The sequence below is a fragment of the Trifolium pratense genome, linkage group LG4 (genome assembly GCF_020283565.1).
Source record: "Trifolium pratense cultivar HEN17-A07 linkage group LG4, ARS_RC_1.1, whole genome shotgun sequence".
Classification (NCBI taxonomy): domain Eukaryota; kingdom Viridiplantae; phylum Streptophyta; class Magnoliopsida; order Fabales; family Fabaceae; genus Trifolium; species Trifolium pratense.
The window spans coordinates 34,823,537-34,833,585 of NC_060062.1; the positions used below are offsets into that span (position 1 = coordinate 34,823,537).

General features: G+C 38.4%; 1 protein-coding gene across 1 annotated transcript; it reads left to right on the forward strand.

Moving 5' to 3' along the window:
• The first annotated feature begins 529 nt into the window (after nucleotides 1-529).
• Nucleotides 530-6,089, forward strand: LOC123923268 (DDB1- and CUL4-associated factor 13-like). Its single transcript, XM_045975959.1, has 16 exons — nucleotides 530-778; nucleotides 908-997; nucleotides 1,090-1,201; nucleotides 2,927-2,954; nucleotides 3,384-3,482; nucleotides 3,584-3,650; nucleotides 3,736-3,770; nucleotides 3,852-3,926; nucleotides 4,023-4,118; nucleotides 4,198-4,261; nucleotides 4,399-4,452; nucleotides 4,560-4,645; nucleotides 4,729-4,789; nucleotides 4,878-4,942; nucleotides 5,087-5,192; nucleotides 5,524-6,089. The coding sequence occupies exons 1-16, from the start codon at nucleotides 713-715 to the stop codon at nucleotides 5,773-5,775; spliced, it is 1,356 nt and encodes a 451-aa protein (XP_045831915.1). The 5' UTR covers nucleotides 530-712; the 3' UTR covers nucleotides 5,776-6,089.
• Nucleotides 6,090-10,049: the final 3,960 nt, after the last annotated feature.

Below are 10,049 nucleotides of genomic sequence, written 5' to 3' on the forward strand. Positions count from 1 at the left end.
TGCATATATAATACAGTGTCTCTGCCAATTGAGTTAAGTTTATGGGACAATTCTTCTATTGTTTTATTATTTATATATTTGGTATAAATACTGTTATGCTTAAATGAAAATAAATTTAATTGAAATTTACAATAAAATTTCAAACATTAAAATGTAATTTAATTAAATAAAATAATAATGTATAAAGATATCTTTTAAATTAAAAAACCGTAAAAAAAATTAAATTACTAAACTATATGTATTTTAAATTTTAATATAAATTTTATTATGAATTAAGAATATGTTTTATGACATTTTACATCTATCAACCATTTAAACTGTTAATTTTACTAAACACTTTAATTACTTTATTAGCCGTCATCAAGTAGTTAAACTATCAGCTAACTTCTCAGCTGATCGTTATTTTTACCAAAGTCTAAAATATTCATCATTTCATTTCATGGATCTCAGTTATCTCAATGAGATTAGTTTCTACAATTGCACGCGCCTATGATAACTTTAGTTTAAAATAAAAAAAATTCACCATTTCGGGGTTCGCAAAGAGCAATTGTCATTTTCGTTAGCCTAACTAAAACCCTTACAGCCGCTGTCCCTTTGCCCTTGTATCAGAAACAAGTCCGACTGAACTCAACCTTGCCGGAAAACCTGTCGGTGAAAGTAGCCGCCGCCGCCAAAAGCCGTCATCCAGGTTTCCCTTTACCTTGAACCGGCAATGAAACTCAAAGTTATATCACGCTCTGCAGATGAGTTCACTCGAGAACGAAGCCAAGACCTTCAGGTACTAATTGATTCAATCAACACAACACAACACAACACGACCCTTTATCGTTAAACTTGTTCATTCTTATTAATTCATGTAAATTTATCATCTTTTTGTTATTCTAACATTACCCTTTTGTTTATTTAGCGTGTGTTTCATAATTATGACCCTAAACTTCGTCCTCAAGAGAAGGCAGTGGAGTATACTCGTGCTCTCAATGCAGTGAAGCTCGACAAAGTAATTTATTTTTTATTTTTTTATTTCTTCTGTGTTTTTTTCTTGTGAGTTTCATTTTTTTAATGTTTTTTTTATTGTTTTTGTGAATTTAGATTTTTGCAAGACCTTTTGTAGCAGCAATGGATGGACATATAGATGCTATTTCGTGTATGGCGAAAAACCCTAGTCAGTTGAAAGAGATATTCTCTGGTTCAATGGATGGAGGTACTTCAAGTTCAATATTACTACTTACTTTGGAGTCATGCTGGGATAGACATCTTAGTGTATGTTTGGTATCACGGGGTCAGTATGTCAGAATCACGGTAATCTACCGTGATTGTGACATACGCACCGTGATCCCTAACATAAGCTTAATTAAGTGCTTATAGCATAGATTTTTATCATATAAGTACTTATGTATAAGCTATATGTTGATTTCATAAGCTATCTTATGGAAATAAGGTGAAAACAGCTTATGTTATGAACATGTCATAAGTTGTTTATAAGCTCCACAAAACAGTCATACAAGTGTTTATGTTAATAGATAAGCTCAAATAAGTCAATCCAAATAGTCCCTTAATCATGTTGTTTCAATTTCATGCTTAACTAATAGCTTAATTGTATTGTTGGTTTTTGTTACTGGAGTGGAAAAGTTTGGTAGAGAATAATAGCTGGTAATTTGTCTTGTGATATGATGGATTTTCATTCTTTTGGATTGATTCAAAAGGATATTTGGAAATAAATTAGAAATTAGAATGGTTATTGTAATGGTAATGAGTTGAGAAAGTCCAGAAGAGTAATGGTGGGTTGATTTAGTAGAAAGTGTGGTCCGTGTTTTAATGGAGATTTTTCAACGCATCTACTAGGATTCCTCTGCTAGGCTATTTGTAGTTGGCCTTTGTTCATGGACAAAGCTTTTGTCGAGACAATACATTGGCCACAATTTAACTCAGTCAAGAAACTTCTTGCCAGTTTTACATCTTTGAAGAAATGCTTTTCCAATACTTAAAACTTACATTGGTATACTTTTTTAATGAAAATTTTATCAGTTTCATAAATTTTGATATACGAGATAGTTACATCTAGGAGAACTAGGATATATATTTTAGTTGGGATAACACTAGGAATCCAAAAGTCTTTTGTCAGAGTGAGCATGCAACATTACATTATTATCAATTTGACGTATAAAACCATCAACCTTTGTAATGGGAATGGAAAAGTTTAGTAGAAAAGAAGTGGTAATTTGTCTTGCGATGTGATGATTTTTTTATTTTTTCGGATTGATTTTAAAGGATATTTAGAAATAATTAGAAATTAGAATGGTTATAGTAATGGTAATGGGTTGAGAAAGTTTGGGAGAGTGATAGGTTGATGCAGTACTAGAAACTAGAAAGTTTGGTCTGGTACCATAACGTAGAAGACCGATGTTTTAATGGCGGGTTTTCAACACATCTAGTAGGACTGTAGGATTCCTCTGATAGTGTATTTGTAGCTGGCCTTTGGTCATGAACACAGCTTTTCTAGGGACAAAACATCGGCCACAATATTTTCAAACATCCTTATTAGTGGGGCAAGAATGAAAGCTTATATTTTCATTATGCTTATTCCGGCATAACCTTTGTTATTATGAAAGTGAACCGTTGTTTAAACTAGGATGGTCTCTTTGCATAGTTCATCATACATAATAATCAAAACAACCATAAAATGTTTAGAGGTTAAAATCACGGGATTTCTGTATCTTATGGGGTTACTCCTCCTTTACATGCCTGCCATCTGGCTGTATAATTTTGGTCCTTTTTTCAACTTTTTTTATTTCACTTTTCCCCGTATATACTAATGATTACTCCTGTTCCTTAATGCTCAATCCATTTTAAACCATTATATTCACACTACTCCATATGAGTTGAAAACCTTTAACATTTGGCTTTATCGTGTTTATTGTGTTTGCAGATATTCGTCTTTGGGATATAGCTGCTAGGTAAAATATGCTTCTTTCAATTTTTAAGTGTTTCTGTTTCTATCAGGAATTTAGAATAAGTGCATGATGTATGATATGATCTTTGGCATTGAACAACATTTGTATGAATTATAGACATGCATGTGTTTGTATCGGTTAATAATTGGGCTTTTGGAGCTACCATTTTTTTCCTTCCCTTTCCTCTTAGAATTGGTGGACAATCACCGATGATATGTAAAGCTAAAAGAAGTTCAAAGTTTCTCTTTTAGATATGAACTAACCTTAGTCTGATGTATCAAATATGAAAGTTTCTAAATATTTCACGGGATTAGGATATATTGGCTTTCTGAAGAATGATTACAAAAAAATTCTTAGTTCTTATCTGTTAAAATCATTTAATTCGTATCTGTTATTATGTATCTAATGTTGTCATTTTGTTTGGGACAAAAGACGGACCATTTGTCAGTTCCCTGGTCACCGAGGTGCCGTGCGAGGCTTGACAGTATCTACTGATGGACGCATTCTTGTTTCATGTGGAACTGATTCCACGTAAGTATCAACCTTTTTCGGTTTTTCACTATTATATTAAACTCACATGTTTAGTCATCCGTGTAACTCTTCTGACATGAACTGGAATTTTGTGTGTTCAGTGTCAGACTTTGGAATGTTCCCGTTTCTTCTTTTGTGGACCCATATAGCTCAATTAAGCAAACTGAGGTGGAATTTTGTGCTGGAAGATTATTATTATTTTTTTTAATTCTCTTTTGGATATACTAACTTTTTTTATAACTTTTTTCCCTAGCCGACAAGTGTTTATGTTTGGAAGAATGCATTCTGGTAAGTTATGCTTATTCCATATGGTGGAACTTCATGTTTTACTATATTTTTATGCTTACAGAAATTGCCTTTATTTTTTAGTGCTGCTGATCACCAGTGGGATGGCGAGCATTTTGCCACAGGTGGCGCGCAAGTAGATATATGGAATCATAACAGGTCTTGATATCAGTTTCCGATTAGTTTTCATATTTTACTATCAGAGACTACTTTGTAGACTCTTAATTTTATGTTGGTATTACTTCCCTTCTGCAGGTCTCAGCCGGTAAATAGTTTTGTATGGGGATCAGATACGGTGATTTCTGTCCGCTTTAATCCGGGAGAACCAAATCTTTTGGCAAGCTCAGCTAGGTACACTCCGATGCTGATGTCAATGATAATAAACATTCATTTACATGTGTTAACCTGTTTTTTTTTTGTTCTTTTTCAGTGACAGGAGCATAAATCTGTATGATTTGCGCATGGATTCCCCTGTTAGGAAAATGATAATGCAGGTAATGATCTCTTATCAATTATCATTAGTTTAAATTACGGCACAGATTTAGATTTTGGTATGTCTTGTTATCAATTTCCTTATTATTTTTCCAACTGCATAATTCATGACTATACTAACTTCTATCCACTGTGACAGACCAAAACCAATTCTATAGCTTGGAATCCGATGGAACCCATAAATTTTACAGTTGTAAGTTTATCTGAAGTTATTATTGTTTACTGTTTTTGTAGTTATATTTCAAACTCAAAATGTTAGTGATATTTAAATTCTTATGGATAAATTTCTTTGGCATGCAGGCAAATGAAGATGGTTACTGCTATAGTTATGATTCTAGGAAATTGGGCGAAGCCAAATGTGTTCATCAAGATCATGTTTCTGCTGTGTAATAATGGATTTTTCTTTACTGTATTTGATTTGGCAATTCAGCAATCCGTCGTACTAACATTTTCATGCTTCATTCTACAGGTTGGATATTGACTACTCACCAACAGGCCGTGAATTTGTTACCGGATCTTATGATAGATCAGTTAGTTCTCTTAGACTTCATTATAATCTTGTCATTTGTTCTTACTGAATTAGAGTCATATCTAATAACAATTTCTCTTTTGTTGTAGGTGAGAATCTTCCCTTATAATGGTGGTCACATGCGAGAGATTTACCATACTAAAAGAATGCAAAGGTTCGCTCAATTTACACATTCTGTCGTGTTTAATCCGCCTGCTTGTCTTTTCAAATGATGCAAACCATGGCACGTTTGTGCCAAGTTTATGGAAATATTCTTATCATGCTTTACAGCGGGTTAATCTTTACCTTTGGTACACAGGGTATTCTGTGTCAAGTTCAGCGGTGATGGAAGTTATGTGATTTCGGGAAGTGATGATACTAACCTCAGGCTTTGGAAAGCCAATGCATCAGAACAACTTGGAGTAGTAAGTTTATATCATTGTCGATTATTCATTCTCTTTTCTGCGCGCTCGCACACGATCACCCACACACACATACATATGAAATAAATCGTTAATTTATTAGCTGTGGTTCGTGTTATACTAAGACAGAAATTATATTACTCCCTTCGGTCCTTTTATAAGAAATAGTCAATCTTTTAGGTTCATTGCATGACTAATGTATTTGGTCTATAATATAAACCAAATACATTAATAATTGAGTGAACCTGAAAAGTCAAAGGTTTCTTATAAAAAGGACCGGGGGAAGAATAACCCTTCATTCCCTGAGAATAACTTGTTTATAATGACGCGACAGATTCTCCCAAGGGAAAAGAAGAAACACCAATATCACGAGGCCATAAAGAAACGCTACAAACACCTTCCTGAAATTAACCGTATTGCAAGGCATAAACACTTACCAAGATCGATATTCAAAGCTGCTAAGCTTATGCATATTATGGCCGATTCTAGGAAAAGAAAGCAAGAGAGAAAGAAAGCTCACAGTGCCCCAGGAAGTGTTACAACAACGCCATTACGTAAAAGAAGAATTCTCAAAGAAGTTGAGTGAGATTTTTCTGAGCCAATGCATGCTGAAAAAATGCTATATATATATTGTTGTTGTACTTGATGCCATTTTTGGATGTTGATTTCTTGGTTAATTTGTATTTCATCATTCTTACAATTTTGAAGAACCAGAATGCACTTGCTAGCTGCAAACTCAATCCCATAGCCTGTAACAGTGGAAGAAATTAGGACAAAAAGTGATTTAGAAAACATGCTTCCTCTGAAAACAAAAAATTAAAGGGTGACAAAAATATTTGTTGTAACTTTATGAGAAATGGATTATTGGAAGTTAATGTTATGTGATACATGGTGCAATCATCATCCTAATAAATATATCTTATTGGTTTGAAGTATCTACCAATTATAGCAATAATTATTCGTTATTATTCTTGGAGATTTTAACATTTTACAATTATACTTTTAATCCTTCACATTATAATCACGTTCTGTAGTTAATTAAATTTTTCAAAATTTTTTTTTTTATTGAAAATATTCACACAAAATCCATCAAATTAGTTTAAGCTATTTTATGGTCAAACCTTATCAATGAAAATAATAAATTCCATTTTAATCAGAAAACTCAAAAGTTTCTATTGGATTAAGAAAAATGAGAGAAAATATGAGAGAAAAGTGGAGACGTGAGATAAAATCGGAGGGATCCAAATCCTTCTTACATGCTACAAAATGTTTCAATATTAAAATATTTGGTACTATGTCCTATAGTGGTTTACTTACATGAGCAGTCAAATTAAGGGGAGTGTCCTTATAACGCACCTCTCTCAACAATAAATCATATTTTTTATATTATGATCTTAACTGTTGATCAGAACAGGTAGAAGGCCAGCTGGAAGTCCGTTGAGCAGGTGGTAGGCAGCAGGTCCGAGCAGATGATCCACGGAGGGGGGGGGGTTGTACCTGCAGGTGCTCCGATGCCTAAGTCAGTAAGGGTAGAGAGCAAAAGAGATACTAGAGAGAAGTTAGAGAGAGAGAGTAATTGCAATAATGAATAGTGTCTACCTTGCTCTCCCAAGAGGGAGAGTATTTATAGCCCCCAGCTCTGGGCCAAAGGTCCTCTTAGTGGGCTGGACTAGCCAAGGCCCATTAAGAGGGACTGCCAAGATATCATCCTTAGATAGTGGGTAGAGTAGTAATTTTACCCTATCTTGGTGGAGAGGTTGTGTCATGCTGACATGGAGGTGATTGGGCAAGCCATGTGGACTTTGTGAGGGTCTAGGTGGACTAGCATTAGTCTAGTCCAGAACAGGAGCCCCCCAAGTCGTTGCTCCTAGGCATAGGAGTGATGACTTTAGATGTGTGCCCGAGTGCAGAAGGAAATCTCCTTGCAACCTCTCTTGAACGAAAGTGGACGAGGAAGTTGCTCGTCTAAGCCTTGCTCGCAGCAAGTATCTGCAATGTTTTGCTCGAAGTAGTTTCAGTATTCTGCTCGTATTTACTGCGAGGAGATAACTACGAGAGGGATTTGTTGCTCGTATTTATGACGAGGAGATAACGGAATTGTTGCTCGTTGCTATGACGAAGAAGTTAGCAACGAGGAGGCTTTCTGGGAAGCGCAGCTTTTTGCTTGAGGACTTGCTCGAGTGACATTCGAGCATCCTCTTTTATTGGGGACGCGAAAGGGTGCATTTACTGCTTTGATTTTTACGAGGGAGTGTAAGGACCATTGGATCAAAGCGTCTCTTCCCTTTCCTGGGTTGATCTATAAATAGAGGGGAGAGTGAATTTCATTTTTACTTTTCACTCTCTCTCCTCAATTGAAGTTTTGGATATTCTCTCTGAAGTTTCAACTTTACTAGTCAAATCGTTCTTCAGATTTTCTCCACATTCAAGGTAATTTCTCTAAATTTCGCTATTTAGATCCATTTTCTGCTGTTCCTGCCCAGCTTTGGGCGTTTTTTCATGAAGAATTCATATGAATTTATGAACATTCATATGAATCATACGGGCGCCATATGAATATAGAGCCGGGGAGCTTTTCTTTCCTTTGATATTTTTAGGTTTAGTTATTAAGACGGGGAGCCTATCTCCCCGTTTCAAACTTTTAGATAGCTTATTTATGAGCCGGGGAGCCTATCTCCCCGTTTGAAACTTTAGATAGTTTGTATAGGTGTCGGGGAGCCTATCTCCCCGTTTCTAACTTTAGATAGTTTGTATTGCCGGGGAGCGTGTTCTCCCTTTTTAACTTAGGAATTTTTTCATGAAATTCGTTGTTTGAAATTCAAACCGGGGAGCTTATCTCCCCGTCTTTCACCTGGGCTACCTTCCTCGGTTTGATTTTATTTGCCATTTGAAAAGGGCTTTGGTCGGGGACAGCGTCCTCGTCCTATCCTGCGCCCTTTCACTTGAATTGCGGTGAAAGGGTGGATTTGATCATCGAATTCACTTTGTTTTTGCTGCATTTCAGGTTGTAAAATGTCAGAAACCGAGGAGGTTGCGGAAACGCAGGGTGCGGAGAAGTATACATTGGTCGACTGCATAACCGATCCTGCGCTGGATTGGGTTGCTCCAGAACCCCGGGGAATAGCCTCGTCGCTTACTTCCCAGGATCCAAGATTATATATGACCGTCGAGCAGCAGAGAGCAGACGGGCTTCAGAATTGGTCAACCCGTATACCCGGGGAGGGTGAACGGGTATGCTCGTCTTTTGACGGGCATGGTTTCGCTATGTATGAATTTGTTTTTAAGGAGATGGGGCTTAGGCTGCCGTTCAGCCCCTTTGCGGCCAGCGTGCTTAAAGCCTTGCAGGTGGCTCCGTCGCAGCTGCATCCGAACTCGTGGTCTTTTATTATGGGGTTCGAGCACCTCTGTACGTATAAGGGCGTTCTTCCCACTCTTCCCCTTTTCTTTAGAATCTTCAAGATTCAGCGTAAGCCGACGAGGGAGGTTGGGCGAGCACCTCGTCAGAATTGGGTTTCATTAAAGCATCACGAGGATGTTAAATTATTCAAAATGTTTGTGGATTCCGTTAAGGATTTCAAGGAAAGGTACTTCGTTGTCCGGCCAGAGTCTGCATCTGCCCGGGAGAGTTTGATGGAGCTGGAGGAAGATAGGGACGAGCAAGGTGATGCCCGTAAGGATGCCAACGGGCAAGTTATAGTTCGGGCAGTCCCTAAGTTCCCGTTAAGCTGGTCGTACACCCATTTCCTGAAGGAGCCTAAGGAATATACAACTGGGGACGCAGACTTGTCTCCCGAGGACATGGCTGCCTTCGAAAGTCTGAAGACCTTTGTGGCCGGTTTTACTCCCGGGGTCTGGACGACTCGTAAGGGAGTTACAATACGAGATGAACACGGGAAGCCTAAGGCCTCTCCCCGTCTTATCAATACTAGGACCCTCCTTAAGTGCAAAAATGCCGGGGAGGTTAAACTGTGCTTGGGTATTGTTTCCTTTCTTTTTAACTTAGAAAAATTTATGCTATTGTTGTGTACATTCCTCGTCTTTTACTAACGTGCTCGTCATTTATTTGCAGACGAAATGGAAACCATTGCCGAGCGCATGTTGAAGGCCAAGCAGGATGAGAAGGCGAGCAGGTCTGGCCGAGGAAAAAAGAAGATTGTTGCCAGAGCTTCCCAGGAAGTGAGGCCGGGGACCCCTTCCGTGCAGGTTATTGGGACCTCGGGTGTTGGTTCGGGCACCCCTACCTCAACTCCCCGGCCTCCTCCAGCGAAGAGGACAAGAGAAGAAGATTCCCCGGTTGAAGATGCGGGCATGGGAGGATGCAGAAAGTTTCCAGTTCCTCGGTGCTTTACCGTGGATAGATTTTTTGAGAAGTATCCTCCGGAGGTCTTTGAAACTGAACGGGCTGCTATTCTTGACCAGGAACCAGAGGTTCGCCGGCAGCAGCATGCTCGTGACATGGCTGCTATGGTGCGAATGGTCTCGAGCAGCCTTGTCCTTGGTGACGAGCGGGAAACGTTAGTCAAGCAGCTGGACACTGCCCAGACCAGGCACGAGCGGGCCAAAGGTCGGATCAACCAGCTCGAACTTGTTGTGGATGACCTCAGGGAGAAGCAAAAACATTGGGGTGACCAGCTGGACGAGCACCGTAAAAGGGGAGAGGATTTGGATGCTGCTCGGGCTGAAATTGAAAGGCTTAATGCTGTCATGGCTCCGGGCGAGAACGAGCATAAGGCTGCCGAGGGGTTGACCACCCGAGCAGACTTGGTCAAGGTGATTGCTCAGCTGTCCCATGACTTTGTAGAGGGCACTGAGTACGCCTTCGAAAATGCCGTGCAGCAAATCAAGTGCCTCAATCCTGAC